This window comes from Lithobates pipiens, unplaced genomic scaffold, assembly GCF_037356315.1.
Source record: "Lithobates pipiens isolate NorthernLeopardFrog02 unplaced genomic scaffold, aLitPip1_a1.2 Scaffold_25, whole genome shotgun sequence".
NCBI classification, from domain to species: domain Eukaryota; kingdom Metazoa; phylum Chordata; class Amphibia; order Anura; family Ranidae; genus Lithobates; species Lithobates pipiens.
The window spans coordinates 92,803,454-92,821,882 of NW_027507787.1; the positions used below are offsets into that span (position 1 = coordinate 92,803,454).

Genomic DNA, 18,429 nt, shown 5'->3' on the forward strand with positions numbered 1-18,429 from the left:
TGTTTGGGTGCAGCGTCGCACGACCACGCAATTGTCAGTTAAAGAAACGCAGTGCCGAATCGCCAAAAAATGGTCTGGTCATTCAACAGCCAAATCTTCCGGGGGCTGAATCGGTTAACTGACAATTGTAGACAGGATCTCTTAAATAAGGCCAACCAGGAGTCAGGATGTCCCTAACATGACCGGTCAAGTTCCAGGTCTTCTTTAATACGGCCAATCAGGTGGCAGGTCATCTCTAATATGGTCACGCTGTTCACAGGTCCTCTCAAATGTGCGCAATCGGGTAACAGGCCCTTTCTAATATGACCAAACTGGTGACAGGTCCGTTCTAATAGAGCCAATCAAGTAACAAGTTCTCTCTAATAGAACCAATCAAGTGACAAGTTCTCTCTAACAGACACAATCAAGTGACAAGTTCTCTCTAATAGACACAAACAAGTGACAAGTTCTCTCTAATAGACACAATCAAGTGACAAGTTCCCTCTAATAGAACCAATCAAGTGACAAGTTCTCTCTAATAGAACCAACCAAGTGACAAGTTCTCTCTAATAGAACCAATCAAGTGACAAGTTCTCTCTAATAGATACAATCAAGTGACAAGTTCTCTCTAATAGAACCAACCAAGTGACAAGTTCTCTCTAATAGAACCAATCAAGTGACAAGTTCTCTCTAATAGACACAATCAAGTGACAAGTTCCCTCTAATAGAACCAATCAAGTGACAAGTTCTCTCTAATAGAACCAATCAAGTGACAAGTTCTCTCTAATAGAACCAATCAAGTGACAAGTTCTCTCTAATAGATACAATCAAGAAGTGGCAGGTCCTCTCTAATAGAGCTAATCAAGTGACAAGTCTTCTCTAATAGATACAATCAAGTGACAAGTTCTCCCTAATAGGTACAATCAAGTGACAGTTCCTCTCAAATGTGACCAGTCAGGTGACAGTCTCCGTCTAATATAACCAATGAGGTGCGAGGCTTTCTCTGATCAGGTGATAAGTCCACCCCAATACGTGACGTGTAGACGCTGAGCGTGTTGTGTTGGTCTCAGTGACATGTCCTCCCTGTAATATGGCTGATGAGGTGATATACAATATAAGAGAGGCTCACAGGCCCCATTTCACACGAGTTTCCCATAACTTTCCCATATAAGCCCTCATGTTTCAGTTATGTACAGTTGACCGTTCGGTCCCCGCCCCTCTATAAGAAGAGACCCGCCGACAGGTCCTCTTTACCCCAGCGCGCCCTCTTCCGACATGGCGCCGCCGGCCTCGGTCCCGCCCCGGAAGCGGTCATCCTCAGCCTCCCGCCCCGCGGGACGTGTCTTCTGGTTCCGGCGACCCCCGGTTCCGGCTCCTCGGTGTCTCCTGATGGCGGAGGTGCGCGCGGGTCCCGCCGCTTCCGGTAGCGGGTCCGTCTCCCCGTCCCTGTCCCCCCCTCCCCCGCCCGCTCCCCCCGGGAGCCTCCCGCCCTTGCCCCCCGCCCCCCCTCCGCCCGGCCCCGCCCCCCCAAGAGAGGGCTCCGCCAGCAGCAGCTCGTCCGGCTCCGGGTCCGGTTCTGCCCGGGAGGGCTGGCTCTTCAAATGGACCAATTACATCAAAGGTTACCAGAGGAGATGGTTCGTCCTCAGCAACGGCCTGCTTTCCTACTACCGGTATGTGGCCTGCTGGGTGGGGGCTACACCGACATTACACATCCTTAGGACTACAAAACACCTCCACTCCATGTTATTGGGAAGAGGGGTCCTGTAGTCCTGATCTATGGTGTCAACACAACCTGTACTGTAGCTATGCACGAGTGTTGGCACCATAGATCAGGACTACAGAACACCTCTTTTATAACACGGGGCGGAGGTGCTCTGTAGTCCCGTTCTAGTGTGAAAGCACTCCCTGTACTGGCACTTTCACCATAGATCAGGACTACAGAGCACTTTCCCCTATCCTCTTTACAATAACAAGGTGGAGGTGTGCAGTAGTCCTGCGCTACAGTGACAACACTCATTGGAAGTGACAGTACAGGGAGTGTTGTCACACTAGAGTGGGACTACAGAACACCTCCACCCCGTGTTATTGGGAAGTAAATGTGGGAAAGTGTTCTGTAGTCCTGCTCTATGGTTGCAAAACACCCTGCACTGTAGCTATGGAAGTGTTGACACTCTAGACTATAAAACACCTCCTCATTCCTCTTCTCCATAACATGGGGTGGAGGTGTTCAATTGGCCAGCAATTCCTAATACAGGAAGTGTGTTACCTGCCCATAATACACTTTCCATATTAGGAATTGTCAGGACTATAGAACACCTCCACTTCAAGTTATAGAGGAGAGGGGGTGTTCTGTAGTCCTGATCTAAGGTGAGAACATTCCTTGTGCTTCAGCTATGGGGGAGGGGAGGGGTTGTCGCCATACAGAACTACAGAACACCTTCATCTCTCTTCTTCCCAGTAACACGGGATGGAAGTGCTCTGTAGTCCCATTCTAGGGGGACAGCACTACCCATACTGTAGCTATGGAGGAGTGTTGACGCTAGAGCAGGACTACAGAACACCTCCCCATCTCCTCTTCTCCGTAACTTATGGTGGAGGTGTTCTGTAGTACACCAATTGTTAATAGAGGAAGTGTTACCTGGTGATTCTGCCCATAATACCCTATATTAGGAATTGTTAGAACTACAGAACACTTTCACCCCCATGGTTTAGGGAGAAGGCGGGCAAGGTTGGGGCGGGGGGGTTCTGCTTTAGAGTGACAACATTCTGTTCTGTGGCGGAGTGTTGTCACTGTATAGTAGGACTGCAGATCACTTTCTCCATATCATCATCATCATCATCATCATCATCATCATCATCATCATCATCATCAGGTGGAGGTGTTTTGTAGTCCTAATAAGTCCTCATAACTGCAAAGTGAACAGGTAATTAATGGCTCACAGGATTTGTGGCAGGATCAGCTTATTTTTTATTTTTTTTTATTTATTTTTTTGCAGTGAGACTCTGCTGATTCCTTCTGCAGTGTTTGACCTGTGAGCGGCTAGCTGCACCCCCTGAGCCTGTAGACTCCAGTGACAGATTGGCGTTTGGGGAGGGGAGGGCTGTAAACACCAGTGACAGGTCGTGGGGGGGCCCGTAGACACTAGTAACAGGTCGTGGGGGGGCCCGAAGACTCTAGTGACAGGTCGGTGGGGGCCCCGTAGACTGGTGACAGGTCGGCTGAGGGGGGGCACTGTAGACTCTAGTGACAGGCCGGTGGGGGGGCCCCCGTAGACTCTAGTGACAGGCCGGTGGGGGGGCCCCCCGTAGACTCTAGTGACAGGCCGGTGGGGGGGCCCCCCGTAGACTCTAGTGACAGGCCGGTGGGGGGGCCCCCGTAGACTCTAGTGACAGGCCGGTGGGGGGGCCCCCGTAGACTCTAGTGACAGGCCGGTGGGGGGGCCCCCGTAGACTCTAGTGACAGGCCGGTGGGGGGGCCCCCCGTAGACTCTAGTGACAGGCCGGTGGGGGGGCCCCCCGTAGACTCTAGTGACAGGCCGGTGGGGGGCCCCCCGTAGACTCTAGTGACAGGCCGGTGGGGGGCCCCCCGTAGACTCTAGTGACAGGCTGGTGGGGGGCCCCCCGTAGACTCTAGTGACAGGCCGGTGGGGGGCCCCCCGTAGACTCTAGTGACAGGCCGGTGGGGGGCCCCCCGTAGACTCTAGTGACAGGCCGGTGGGGGGCACCCCGTAGACTCTAGTGACAGGCCGGTGGGGGGGCCCCCGTAGACTCTAGTGACAGGCCGGTGGGGGGGCCCCCGTAGACTCTAGTGACAGGCCGGTGGGGGGGCCCCCGTAGACTCTAGTGACAGGCCGGTGGGGGGGCCCCCGTAGACTCTAGTGACAGGCCGGTGGGGGGGCCCCCGTAGACGTCGGGCCGGTGGGGGGGCCCCCCGTAGACTCTAGTGACAGGCCGGTGGGGGGCCCCCCGTAGACTAGTGACAGGCCGGTGGGGGGGGCCCCCCGTAGACTCTAGTGACAGGCCGGCTGGGGGGGCCCCCGTAGACCCTAGTGACAGGCCGGCTGAGGGGGGCCACTGTAGACCCTAGTGACAGGTCGGCTGAGGGGGGCCACCGTAGACCCTAGTGACAGGTCGGCTGAGGGGGGCCACCGTAGACCCTAGTGACAGGTCGGCTGAGGGGGGCCACCGTAGACCCTAGTGACAGGTCGGCTGAGGGGGGCCACCGTAGACCCTAGTGACAGGTCGGCTGAGGGGGGCCACCGTAGACCCTAGTGACAGGTCGGCTGAGGGGGGCCACCGTAGACCCTAGTGACAGGTCGGCTGAGGGGGGCCACCGTAGACCCTAGTGACAGGTCGGCTGAGGGGGGCCACCGTAGACCCTAGGGAGGCCACCGTAGACTCTAGTGACAGGTCGGCTGAGGGAGGCCACCGTAGACTCTAGTGACAGGTCGGCTGAGGGAGGCCACCGTAGACCCTAGTGACAGGTCGGCTGAGGGGGGCCACCGTAGACCCTAGTGACAGGTCGGCTGAGGGGGGCCACCGTAGACCCTAGTGACAGGTCGGCTGAGGGGGGCCACCGTAGACCCTAGTGACAGGTCGGCTGAGGGGGGCCACCGTAGACCCTAGTGACAGGTCGGCTGAGGGGGGCCACCGTAGACCCTAGTGACAGGTCGGCTGAGGGGGGCCACCGTAGACCCTAGGGAGGCCACCGTAGACTCTAGTGACAGGTCGGCTGAGGGAGGCCACCGTAGACTCTAGTGACAGGTCGGCTGAGGGAGGCCACCGTAGACTCTAGTGACAGGTCGGCTGAGGGAGGCCACCGTAGACCCTAGTGACAGGTCGGCTGAGGGAGGCCACCGTAGACCCTAGTGACAGGTCGGCTGAGGGGGGCCACCGTAGACCCTAGTGACAGGTCGGCTGAGGGGGGCCACCGTAGACCCTAGTGACAGGTCGGCTGAGGGGGGCCACCGTAGACCCTAGTGACAGGTCGGCTGAGGGGGGCCACCGTAGACCCTAGTGACAGGTCGGCTGAGGGGGGCCACCGTAGACTCTAGTGCAGTGATGGCGAACCTTGGCACCCCAGATGTTTTGGAACTACATTTCCCATGATGCTCAACTACACTGAAGAGTGCATGAGCATCATGGGAAATGTAGTTCCAAAACATCTGGGGTGCCAAGGTTCGCCATCACTGCTCTAGTGACAGGTCGTGGGGGGTGTAGATTGAAGGTTTCAGGTTGGTTTGGGGGGGGGGGGGGCTGTGGACTCCAATGACCGGTCAGCGTGGGCCGCAATCATTACAGCAAAAGCACTAATTCTAGCCCTAGACTTCCTCTGTAGCTCTGAACAGATAACCTGAAAAACATTTTTAAACATTATCTATGAAGATTTTCCGTAGTTTGTTGCCATTCCACAAGCGTGTGCAATCTTAAAGCAACTTAGTGTAATATAATCTTTTGTCTTTTTACAAAAAACTGGGGTATATATTTTTTTTTTTTTTTTTTTCCAATTCACTAAAATGTATTTTTTTTTCGAAAGTGCATTTGAAAAACTGCTGTGCAAATACAGTGTGACATAAGGATCACCATTTTATTTCCTAGGTCTCTGCAAAAAAAAAAAAAATAATAATAATTTTTATGTGTGTTTGCTGTTTATAAGTCCTGTTCTAACAAAAAATACTGATTTAAATGTGTAAACAAAAAGTGCCAGAAAAGCCTTGATCTCCATAGTCACATAGTCTGGTTGAAAAAGTCCATCCAGTTTAACCAATAGAAAGGGAAAAACATATACAATCCATATACCCACAGTTGATCCGGAGGAAGGCAAAACTCGAATAGCATGTCTCCAGGTTTAAACCCTATTGAGCATCTGTGGGTCCTCCTCAAATAAAAGGTGGAGGAGCGCAAGGTCTCTAACATCCACCAGCTCCACGGTGTTGTCATGGACGAGTGAAATAGGACTACAGTGGCTGAAACAACTAATTGATTAATCGACCACTAATCGATAATGAAATGAATCGATTACTATTTTCATAATCGATTAATCGGCCAGTAACATAATGGGGTTAAAAAAAACTAAAACGAGCCCTTTAGGGCCGGTTCACACTGCGAGGCGAGGCGACACGGCTCGCCTCGCCTCGCTCCCGCAAGTCGCCCCCATTCAGTACTATGGAACCGTTCTGAGAGGAGCGACTCGAGTCGCTCCGACTCAGAAAAAAGGTTCCTGTACTACTTCGGGGCGACTTCGGGGGCGACTTGCATTGACTTCTATGCAGAAGTCCTCTGCAAGTCGCCGCTGACCCCCCCTGCAAGTCGCGGCGAGGAAGTCGGAGACGCCTCGCCGCGGCTCGCAGTGTGAACCGGCCCTTATAGTACAAAAAGAGCAAATAATCGCTACTGTAAATATTACTTTCACTGTTTTAAAAAAAATGAACCCCTTACAGTAGTGATTATCTGCTTTTTTCTACTATAAAGGGCTCATTTTAGTTTTTTTAACCCCATTATGTTACTAAATGTCTTAGACCTGGTTCACATCTCTGTGTTTATTGGTGCTTTTTGCAGAAATGAACTACAGTTCATTTACATGATTTCCTATGGGACACGTTCACATCTGAAAGGGTCAGGGACTTTTAACGCAAACTGGTGCTTTATTGGTTCAATATACTTCAATGGAGAAGCTGCAGAAAAGCATATAATGTGTTTTTGCAGCAACTTGTGTTTTTTAATCTGTAAAAAAAAAAATGCAAATTGCAGTAAAATCACATGCGCAAAAATCAAAATACAGCAAAAAGCACCGCAGGCACAGATCAAAAGCAAACTGCATAGGTGTGTATCAAGCCTTATGCTGGCCACACAAATCAATTTTCAGATGAGAATATTCAGACTAAAAATCTTTGTACATTCGCTGAATGAAAGAATTTTGTTTGAAATTTGCACTTGTTTTTAACATTCTGTTTTTAAAATGAATGTAATTTCTGAACGAAAACCACATGCAGTGTCTGAGAATTCCTTTGACCGAGCAGGTTTCTATTATTTCCAAATTTTCCCATCACTGTGGTTGAAAATGAACATCAATTTGACCCACTTTTTTTTTTTTTTAAAGGTTATTAACTGATTAATCGAAACAATCGGCCAACTAATCGATTATGAAAATAATCGTTAGTTGCAGCCCTAGTTAAGGCAGTGCTGGAAAATAATGATGGCCACACAAAATTTTGACACTTTGGGCCCAATGTGGACATAATCACTTAGGGGTGTATTTACTTTTGTTGCCAGCGGTTTAGACATTAACCACTTGCCTACTGGGCACTTAAACACCCCTCCTGCCCAGACCAATTTTAGGCTTTCGGTGCTCTTACATTTTGAATGACAATTACTCAGTCATGTAACACTGTACCTAAATGAATTTTTTTTCCTTTTTTTACCACAGATAGAGCTTTCTTTTGGTGGTATTTGATCACCTCTGGGGTTTTTTATTTTTTTTGTGCCATAAATGAAAAAAGACCGAAAATTTTGAAAAAAAAACAAAATTTTCTTTGTTTCTGTGATAAAATTTTGCAAATTATTATTTTTTTTTCATGAATTTTGGCCACAATTTATACTGCTACATATCTTGGGTAAAAATAACCCAAATTAGTGGATATTATTTGGTCTTTGTGAAAGTTAGAAAGTCTACAAGCTATGGTGCGAATCATACAAAACTGATCACACCTGATGTACTGACGGCCTATCTCATTTCTTGTGACCCTAACAACCCAGGAAAGTACAAATACCCCCCAAATGACCCCTTTTTGGATAGTAGACATTCCAAGGTATTTAGTAGGAGGCATAGTGAGGTTTTTTGTGTTGTCATTTTTTCCCACAATTCTTTGCAAAATTAATATTTTTTTTTTTTTTCCCCACAAAATTGTCATTGTAATACGATACGATACGATACCACATTTTCACAGCCTGGCCACTTAGAGAGGCCCAAAATGCAAGGAGCACCGTCGCATTTTCTAGGAGCATAAATTACGCATCTAACTTGTTGACTACCTATTACACTTTTGAAGGCCCCGGAGCACCAGGACAATGACACTGGCGTGGCACTGATGCGTGGCACTGATGCGTGGCACTGATGCGTGGCACTGATGCGTGGCACTGATGCGTGGCACTGATGCGTGGCACTGATGCGTGGCACTGATGACAGATGGCACTGATGCGTGGCACTGATGACAGATGGCACTGATGCGTGGCACTGATGACAGATGGCACTGATGCGTGGCACTGATGACAGATGGCACTGATGCGTGGCACTGATGCGTGGCACTGATGCGTGGCACTGATGACAGATGGCACTGATGCGTGGCACTGATGACAGATGGCACTGATGCGTGGCACTGATGACAGATGGCACTGATGCGTGGCACTGATAGGTGGCACTGATAGGTTGCACTGGGGACAGGTGGGCGTGTGTGTTTCACTGTGTGTCTGTGTGTGTGTTTTCTCACTGACGCTGCAACTGCAGCACAGAAGCTCTCCCTCCTCACGTTGTCTCTCTCTGTGTGAGGAGGGGAGCCGGCGATGAGAGATGATCTCATATGTTTACATATGAGATCACCTCTCATTGGACAGGCCGATCGAGTGCTAAATGGCCGCTGTGATTGGCCATTTAGCACGATCTGTGATTGGCTGTGTCCAGGGACGCCCTCCTGGCAGATAGCGTCCACGCTGTAGCTGTCTTTTGGCTATACAGCGGGCGCGAAGTGGTTAAGGCCCCATTTACACCACTAGGGGAAAAAAATCCGTTATTCTCTATGGAGATGGTTCACTTCTCCACGCCAAGTCGCCTGAAGCTCAAACAAGTTCTGGACCCTTTTTTGTCGCTCAAATTGGGCGTTTTTGGAGCAGGGAGCAGTTGGCTAAATCTAAAAATATAGCAACAAATGATGAAACAGATGATTATTTTTCCTATTGGCTAATAATAAAAACGCAAATGCTCAAAAACTACAGAAAATGCTGCATGGAAATTTGCAAATACGTGCAACAAAACGTCGGAAAAAACGATACGCTCAGATGTGAATGGGGCCTAATGGCTGCGTTGTTATTTTGAGGGGACAGCAAATTTACACTGTTATACAAGCTGTACACTCACTACTTTACATTGTAGCAAAGTGTCGTTTCTTCAGGGTCAGTTTGCACTGAAGCAGCACGACTGCCTCAGGCGACCTGCATCCGACTTCAGCGGCGGCTTGCAAAATGACTTCTGTATAGAAGTCAATGCAAGTCGCCTGAAGTCACCCCAGAAGTAGTCCAGGAGCCTTTTTCTAAGTCAGAACGACTTGTGTCGCTCCTATTAGAAAGGTTCCATTGTACAGAACGGAGCGCGACTTGTCAGGCGGCTAAGTCGCCTGACAAGTTGCCCCAGTGTGAACAGAGTCTAAGGCCTGATTCACACCTATGCATTTTTAGTTTTGTTTATATATATATATATAATATATATATATATATATATATATATATATATATAATTTTATTTTAATATACATTATAATTTATAATATACACATTGTTTATTTTGAGGTTGCATTTGGTACATATCATTCGATTCAGAGATCCGATGTTTTACTTTTACTAATTAATTAATTAATTTAAAAGACTTAAAACACAGTTTTTCAGACATGACTGTAATATAATAATATACATGACTCCCTTGTCATAGGCAGGTAGTTTGAGCCAATCCTCGCATGCTGTCACTTATTCTGCCCATACACTAACACAATGTTTGTTTTAAGAACGTTTGATGTTCTGATCGTTAGTGGGGTCAAAATTACATTCATTGTCAAACCACAGTGACGGGGGAAAAAAAAGAGAAGCAGAATCGAAAATGTTTTCTGACAGTGTATGTGGTTTTCAATCAGAGGTTACATACATTATGAAATGTTAAAAGAAAGTAAAATTTTAGAATTTCATTCATCCATTTATTGATTATACAAAAAAATTTCATATGAGAATTTGTACGAATATTTTCATAAAAAAAATCTGTAGGTGCATAGCCAGAGTAAGATGTTTTGTAGTAACAGCATGCTTTTCTATCACCTGTCATGTTGTTAAAAAAGCAAAAACGGCCAATAATTACTACTATATGGGGATTCATTTATACTGTGAAACAGTGAGGAAAAAAAGAATAATCATTGAAAGTAAAATGCACAATACTGGTAAACATTTACTTTAAATGTAATTGTATTATATTACCTCCCAGTCTGTCAGCCTCCACCTTCTTTGGGTTCAGATGCTGATCTACCCTGCACAGAGTCTTTAAAGAGGAGGGCCATTTAAAAAAAAAAAATTAAAAGTCAGCAGCTGCAAACGCTGCAGCTGTTGACTTAATAAGCACACTTACCTGTCCAGGGCGCCCGCGATGTCAGCCGCCCGAGGCCGACCCGTCCCTCGGGTCCCGGCGCCACCATTCCTTCTAAGGGAAACAGGCAGTGGAGCCTTACGGCTTCACTGCCCGTTTCCTGCTGCGCATGCGCGAGTCGCGGGGCGTGCTGTGTTTTGGGACACACAGTTCCCAGAACACAGCGCGACCCATTACCCAGAAGACAACGCGACGAGGAGAGAAGAAAGAAGATCTCCGCGGAGGAGGAAGAGGAAGATTAGGATTATGTGCCTAGCAACAGGCATTTCTGGTAAGTAAAAAAAAAAATGTTTTCATTTTTTTTTTTTTTTTTTTTTTTTAGATTTTTGTCATTTTTAATATTTTTTTTTTTCAGGGTGGCCCTCCACTTTAACCACTTGCCTACCAGGCACGAACACCCCCTTCCTGCCCAGGCCATTTTTCAGCTTTCAGGGCTGTCACACTTTGAATGACAATTGCACAGTCATGCTACACTGTACCCAAACTATTATTTATCATTTTCTTCACACAAATAGAGCTTTCTTTTGGTGGTATTTAATCACTGCTGTTTTTTTTTTTTTTTACTGTCAGTAAATTTCGTAAGTAATTTTTCACCTTCACTGATGTGTTATGATGAGGTGCCACTGATAGGCGGCAGTGGCGGGCACTGATAGGCGGCATTGGTGGTCATGGATAAGAGACACTGATGGGCATTGGTGGACAGCAGTGATGGGCACTGACTGGGCAGCACTGACTGGGATAGCTAATGGGCACTGATTTGGGGCATTGGTGGGCTCTGATCACTAGCATTGGTGGGCACTGTATGCTGGCATTGGTGGGCACTGCATTTTTACACTTTATATATTGTAATTGGGGCACTGATCATCACTGATCGGCTCTCCTCTCGACACACTCTGTCAGTGTGAGGCGAGGATCACCGATTACCGGCATCTCCGTGTTTACATGTGACCTGCTGTGATTGGACACAGCTGATCACAGGGTTAAAGAGCCACGGGCGCGGCTCGTTACACAGATCAGGGTCGCACCGTGTCCTAGCAACACGGTGCGGCCACGATCACTGTAGGAGCACCTGCTCCATGCAGCCGTCGTATGACGGTGACCCAGAACAAGATCTGCACCGCCCCGCCTTCATTTGACGGTGAGCGGGCAGCAAGCAGTTAAAGTTGTTTTTTTTTTTTGTTTGTTTTGTTTTTAAATGCCAAACTTGTCTTACTAACCTGCTCTGTGTAATGGTTTTGCACAGTGCAGCCCTGATCCTCCTTTTTTTGGAGGTCCCCTGCCAGCGCTTTGGGCTCTTCCCTTTTAGAATGCCTCTATACCAAGCCGCAAAGTATAGTATAGTGTCCCTATAACGAGGTAAAAATAAAACCTTCCGGCTTTAGAATCACTTTAAGACTGGATTCACACTAGTGCGAATTGGTTGTGAGTTTCAAAGAAGGTAATATCACCAGGATCTCCAAAAATGTGTCTAAAACTTTAATCAACGATGGCATAATTATAGCAGAAAGCGATGTTTCAGAGCCATCACATGCCTGATGAAGAGGTCCTGCATGGCTCTGAAATGTTGCTTTCTGCTGTAATTATATGATCACTGATTAAAGTTTTGGACCCGTTTTTGGAGATCCTGGTGTACTCATGACATTCCCTTCGTCGATTCAGCACCCATTTATAAATCCAGCCATCTTTACAGCCTAGAGGCGATTCAGTTCGCATTGTGCGCTATACAAGTATTTCATTCATTCATTCATACAGGAATGTGCATTGGGAATATTGCGTTTGATGTGGATTTGCACAGCAGGAGATTGTGACCGACTCTCTATGGAGCCGGTTAACACATCTCTGTAGCAACTCTGGTGCGAATTGCATCGGAGCCCTGTGCTTCTGGTCTGTTTCAGGTCCGAATTCAGGCTGAAATCAGACCTGAAACAGTGAGCGGGGATGCACCAGACCCCCTGCTGTGAGCCACCTCAGTGTGAACCCAGCCTAAATCACTTCCTTCTGCTGTCCAGGACTACATGTCCCAAGAGCCATTGCTCGTCACACATTCACAAGTTCAGGCCCTTAGTGACATGTATGACTATGTGTGTTGCACTGTATTTTCTGATCTGTACATTAACCACTTGACCTCTGGGCACTTAAACCCCCCTAATAATCAGACCAATTTTCAGCTTTTGGTGCTGTCACAATTTGAATGCCAATTACTCAGTCATACGACACTGTACCCATTTGAAATTTTTGTCCTTTTTTCACACAAATAGAGCTTTCTTTTGGTGGTATTTAATTACCGCTGGGTTTTTATTTTTTGCGCTATAAAAGAAAAAAAGACCAAAAAATTCTGTAAAAAAATATATTTTTTTCTTTGTTTTTGTTATAAAATTTAGCAAATTGGTAATTTTTCTTCATATATTTTGGCCAAAATTTATACCACTACGTATCTTTGGTAAAAATAAGTACAAATTGGTGGATATTATTTGGTCTTTGTGAAAGTTATAGAGTCCACAAGCTATGGTGCCAATCTCTGAAAATTGATCACATCTGAAGTACTGGTGGCTCATTTCTTAAGGCCCCTTTCACACGGACGATCACATCCGCCTATCAGTTTTTCAGGCGGACCTGAACGGATGCTCCATAGAGGTCTATGGAGCGTCGAATGTCAGCAGTGACAAGTCCGCTGACATCCGACCCGCTCCGATCCGAAAAAGTGTGACGGAGGAAAAAGCTATTTTTTCCCATCCGTGATCGGATCGGGTGACGACGGACACTGCGGTCCGTCGTCCCCTGATCTCCCATAGGGGAGAGTGGCACTGTGACAGGTCCGTCACTGTGCAGTGTGCAGAGACGGACCTGTCATCTTCCTGCTCAGAGGAGATCGCTCCGGCGAAACCCCCGCTGAGCAAGAGGATATCCACGGGGCGAATCGGCACTGATCCGCCCCGTGTGAAAGGACCCTAACTTGCCAGAAATGTACAAATACCCTCCAAATGACCCCCTTTTGGAAAGTAGACATTCCAAGGTATTTAGTAAGAGGCATGGTGAGTTTTTTGAAGTTGTCATTTTTTTCCCCACAATTCTTTGCAAAATTAAGATTTTCTTTTCTTTCTTTTTTTTCTTTCACAAAATTTTTATATTAGCAGGTTATTTCTCACACACAGCATATGCATACCACAAAATACACCACAAAACACATTCTACTACTGCTCCTGAGTATGGCAATACCACATGTGTGGGACTTTTACATAGCGTGGCCACTTACAGAGGCCCAACAGGCAGAGAGCACCATCAGGCGTTCTTGGAGCATAAATGACATATAATTTCTTGACTACCTCTTAAATTTTTGAAGGCCCTGGAGAACCAGGACAATGTAAACGCCCCAAAAATGACCCCATTTTGGAAAGAAAACAACCCAATGTATAATCTGAGGCATATCGAGTCTTTTGAACATGTCCTTTTCTTTCTACAAGTTTTTGGATAATGTATTTTTCTTATACAAACTTGTACATACCAAAAATTACACCCCAAAATAGATTCTCCTACTCCTCCTGAGTATGGCAATACCACGTGTGAGACTTTTGCACAGCCTGGCCACATACATAGGACCAACATGCAGGGAGCACCATCAGGTGTTCTAGGGACATAAGTTTCAAATCTAATTTGACTACCTATTACACTTTTGTGAGGCACTGAGAGTGGCATGGATGAGCATGAATGGGGATGGATGAGCCATGGCTGGGTATGACTGAGAACGATTGAGTATTGCTGGGTTCGGCTGTGTATGATGGGGTATGGCTGGGTACAGCTAATTATGGATGGGTATCAATGGGTATGCAGAGTATGGATGGGTATCAATGGGTATGCAGAGTATGGCTGGGTGAGTATGGATGGATGAATGGATCTGTCCCTGAGCAGCGCTGTGGGCACTACACATGCAGCTCACTGCTGCCACCGATCTCTCCCCTCTCCGCTCACACTGGACGTAGAGAAGAGGGAGGAACTGGAAATCATGCCGGTTTGTTTACACATGGTAAACTGATCGTGGCCATTCACCGTGATCCATGGTCACGGAAGTTCTCGGGTGCGCTCCCCAGGGGGCGCGTGAGAGCAGAATTCTGGGAGGACATCATAGTACGTCCTAGAGTTAAGCAACTGCCTTGTAGCCGTCATTCGGCTATGGGCCGGTTGCTAAGTGGTTAATAATGCATTCTGTATGCTGACCAACTAATCGATTAGGAAAATAGATTATGTTGGATTAGTTGTTTCAGCCCTAATCCAAATTGTTCCAGCAGGGGAAAAAAAATCCTTCCTGATTCCCGAGAGGCAATTGGATTTTCCCGGATCAACTTTACCTATAAATGTCAGTATCCAGTTATATTCTGTACATTTAGGCAATAATCCAGGTCTTTTTTTAACCCCTTCCCGCCGAGCGTGTGCAGATATGCGGCCTCGGGTTTCGGGGTGGGGGTTATACCAGAATGATGCCCGCAGCTGCAGGCATCATCCCGGGACCGTTTTTTTTTTTTTTTTTTGTTTGAACGGGTGGTCGGATATCCAGGGTTAACAACCGATGCGGCTAAAAGCCACTCGACTTGTTATATCCCGGAGGAGCGGGAGGGGACACATCCCCAAACACCACCCCCGTCCCCCCCCCCGCCGCTCTGACCGGGCCTCCCGTCCCACTGGGAGACTCGATCTGCCACTTCCGGTAGCTAGAGACAGACTGGCACGAAGCCGGAGACAGTTTCATGCCAGTCTCCTGAATGTAAACAGGGAAGCGACGTCACATCCTGTTTACTCAGCTGCCAATGGCACTGGATTTAAAAAATATACAGTATTTAGAATCCCTGTTTTCGGTGATCTGAATACTTTGAAGTGCAAACGAGGGATTGAGGGTCTTATAAATCCCCGATCCCTCCATAAAAAGTACCTGTCGCCACCTATTACTATCACAAGGGATGTTTACATTCCCTATGACAGCAATAAAAGTGATCAAATTATTATTATTATTATTTTAAACACAATTTAATGATATAAAAATAAATAAGAAAAAAAGTTTTAAAGCGCCACCGTCCCTGTGAACTCATGCAGCAAAGAAAACGCATATGGAAGTTGCGCCCGCATATGTAAACAGTAGTCAAATCGCATATGTGAGGTATCGCCACGATCGTCAGAGTGAGAGCAACAATTCTAGCATTAGACCACCTCTGTAACTCTTAACTCTAACCTAAAAAATTGAAAGCGTCGCCTATGGAGATTTTTAGGTACTGTAGTTTGTCGCCATTCCAGGAATGCGTACAATTCTAAAGATAAAAATTATATTTACTCGGCGAAACATCATCTTTCACATAAAAAAAAAAAGAAAAAATGGGCTAACTTTACTGTTTTGTTTTTGTAAAATTCATGAAAATGTCCCTTTTCCCAAAAAGTTGCATTTAAAATACTGCTGCACAAATACCGTGTGACATAAAATATTGCAAGAATCGCCGTTTTATTCTCTGCTAAAAAAAAATATATATATGTATATTGTGTGTATGTATATGTGTGTGTATATATGTGTGTGTTTGAGGGTTCTATGTAATTTTCTAGCAAAAAAAATGCATTTTAACTTGTAAACACCAAATGACAGAAATAGGCTTAAGCGTGAAAGGGTTAAAGCAATCTACTGAGCTGGCCAGAACCACCTCTGTAGGGAGTCTATTCCACATTTTCACAGCTCTTACTGTGAAGAAGCCTTTCCGTATTTGGAGATGAAGACTCTTTTCCTCTAGGCGTAAATATAAGCATATAATACGGTGATTATAATCTATTTTTACAATCATTTCCTCCACCAATCAACTGCTGGAGGTGGGCTCTATTCTTTCCACTTAACAGCAACATTAGCAATTGTGAGTGTGGCCTTATTTTTATTTTCTGTCTGATGTTGGAGCTCTGGTTATAGCGGTTTTTAACTTTTATTTTTTATTTTTTTACACCAGTTCCTTCTATTTCTCTCCTTCCTTGTTTTCTCCAGGGGACCGATTACACAATTTATACCCACAGATCTATTACTCAGCATGACTTTTACATATGATATCCTTGTCCACACCATGACTGAGTTCTCTTCTCGAGAAAGCAAGGAGTTATGATGAGCGGCAGCTTTTTCTGCCCCAGGAGAACAGACCACCTAAAAGTGATATATGGAAAGTTATCCACTGACCCCTTTAGATTTTTTGAGGACTCCAATTATGGGGTCAGCCCTCCATATTTCCTAGATTTGTTCTTGATGTTTTGGGGGACACATACCTGCAGTCGTAGCTGGTTGGCCCTGTTGGTATCTGGTGTGCAGAAGGACAGATTGTTGGTGACTCAGAGGTTTTATTCCTGAATATCAAGCAGATGTTAACACTACAAAGCAACACAGTTCATTAACATCACAATAAATATATATATATATTTTTTGACCCAGGATTTTTTTCTTATGCAGTCCCTGTACAGCAGAGCTCAGATCTAGGGAAAAAGAAGCAGCCCAAGGAGCCCAGCAACTGTGCTGCTGTGCAAGGAACATGCTGCTAGTGGGAGAGATATCAAAGTGGCAGAGAGATATCCACGGGAACTAGTTCAAGACTTTCTTGTCCCACATGAATCCCCCTTCCAAAAAGAAAATACCGGCGGAATTGAATGACAACCATACAGTCAGATTCGTTTCAACTAGGGGTGCACCGAATGGGTTTTTTGGTGCCGAAACAGATACCGAAAATGAAAAATACACTAGGCCGAAAACCGAAACTGAAACAGCACCGATACCGAAAATGACTGTTTTTAAAAAATATTTTTATACAGGAGATGGTCAGAGACTGGGGACATGGTACAGGAGGTGGTCAGAGACTGGCGACATGGTACAGGAGGTGGTCAGAGACTGGCGACATGGTACAGGAGGTGGTCAGAGACTGGCGACATGGTACAGGAGGTGGTCAGAGACTGGCGACATGGTACAGGAGGTGGTCAGAGACTGGCGACATGGTACAGGAGGTGGTCAGAGACTGGCGACATGGTAAAAGAGATAAGTGCAGCCAGCTATGCCCCCCAGTGATGCAGCCAGCTATGCCCCCCAGTGATGCAGCCAGCTATGCCCCCCAGTGATGCAGCCAGCTATGCCCCTCTGCAGTGAAGAGAGCCGTCTGGTTGAATAGAGCGCTGGGAACATCACAGCTTTAATTTCAATAGCTGTGTGTTCCCCGTCGCGCGCCGTCACACACAGCCCCCTCCCCTTGTCCAGGCACTTTGATAGACAGATCACCCGTCCAATCTGGACAGGTGATCTGTCTATCAAAGTTCCCCGGACAAGGGGGGAGGGGCTGTGTGTGACGGCGCGCGACGGGGAACACACAGCTATTGAAATTAAAGCTGTGATGTTCCCAGCGCTCTATTCAACCAGACGGCTCTCTTCACTGCAGAGGGGCATCGCTGGCTGCATCAGTCCTGCGCTATTCACCCCCATCATGGGCGGCACCAGGGGCGGGCGGAGTTCTGCCCCCAGGCCCCGCCCCATTTTCGGTTCAATTATCGGCCGTTTTTTCCTTTCGGCAAATTGCCGAAAAGGGCATTTTCGGCCGATATGTTTCGGCGGCCGATATTTCGGTGCATCCCTAGTTTCAACCTTTAATCCACTTAAGGACCGAGCCTCTCTCTGAGATTTGTTTACAAGTTGACTTTTTTTTTTTTGCTAGAAATTTACTTAGAACCCCCAAACATTATAAAAAAAATTTCTAACACCCTAGAGAATACTAGAGAATAAAATGGTGGTTGTTGCAGTGCGATTGCAATACAATTGTGAAAGATAATGTTACACAGAGTAAATTGATACCCAACATGTCACGCTTCAAAACACGCCTGCTTGTGGAGTGGCGACAAGCTTTTACCCTTTTTTTTTTTTTTTTTTTTTTTTTTTTTTAAATGACCCTTTAAGACAGGGGTTGACAAATTTGCTTGGAATCTAGGAGCCAGCTAAAAAAGTTAGGAGCCGGGTCCGTGACGGCGATCTGGACCTGTCCCTGGCCTGACATGGAGACAAGTGAGGG

The 18,429-nt window shown here is 46.6% G+C and overlaps 1 protein-coding gene across 1 annotated transcript in view; it reads left to right on the forward strand.

The window, feature by feature from the left end:
* The first annotated feature begins 1,239 nt into the window (after window positions 1–1,239).
* LOC143930399 (oxysterol-binding protein 1-like) overlaps window positions 1,240–18,429 on the forward strand; it is an 88,662-nt gene continuing 71,472 nt past the window's right edge. Inside the window, exon 1 of the mRNA XM_077454692.1 lies at window positions 1,240–1,652. Within this exon, the coding sequence (XP_077310818.1) occupies window positions 1,255–1,652 (398 nt within the window). The 5' untranslated portion in view covers window positions 1,240–1,254. The remainder of the gene's footprint in view (window positions 1,653–18,429) is intronic.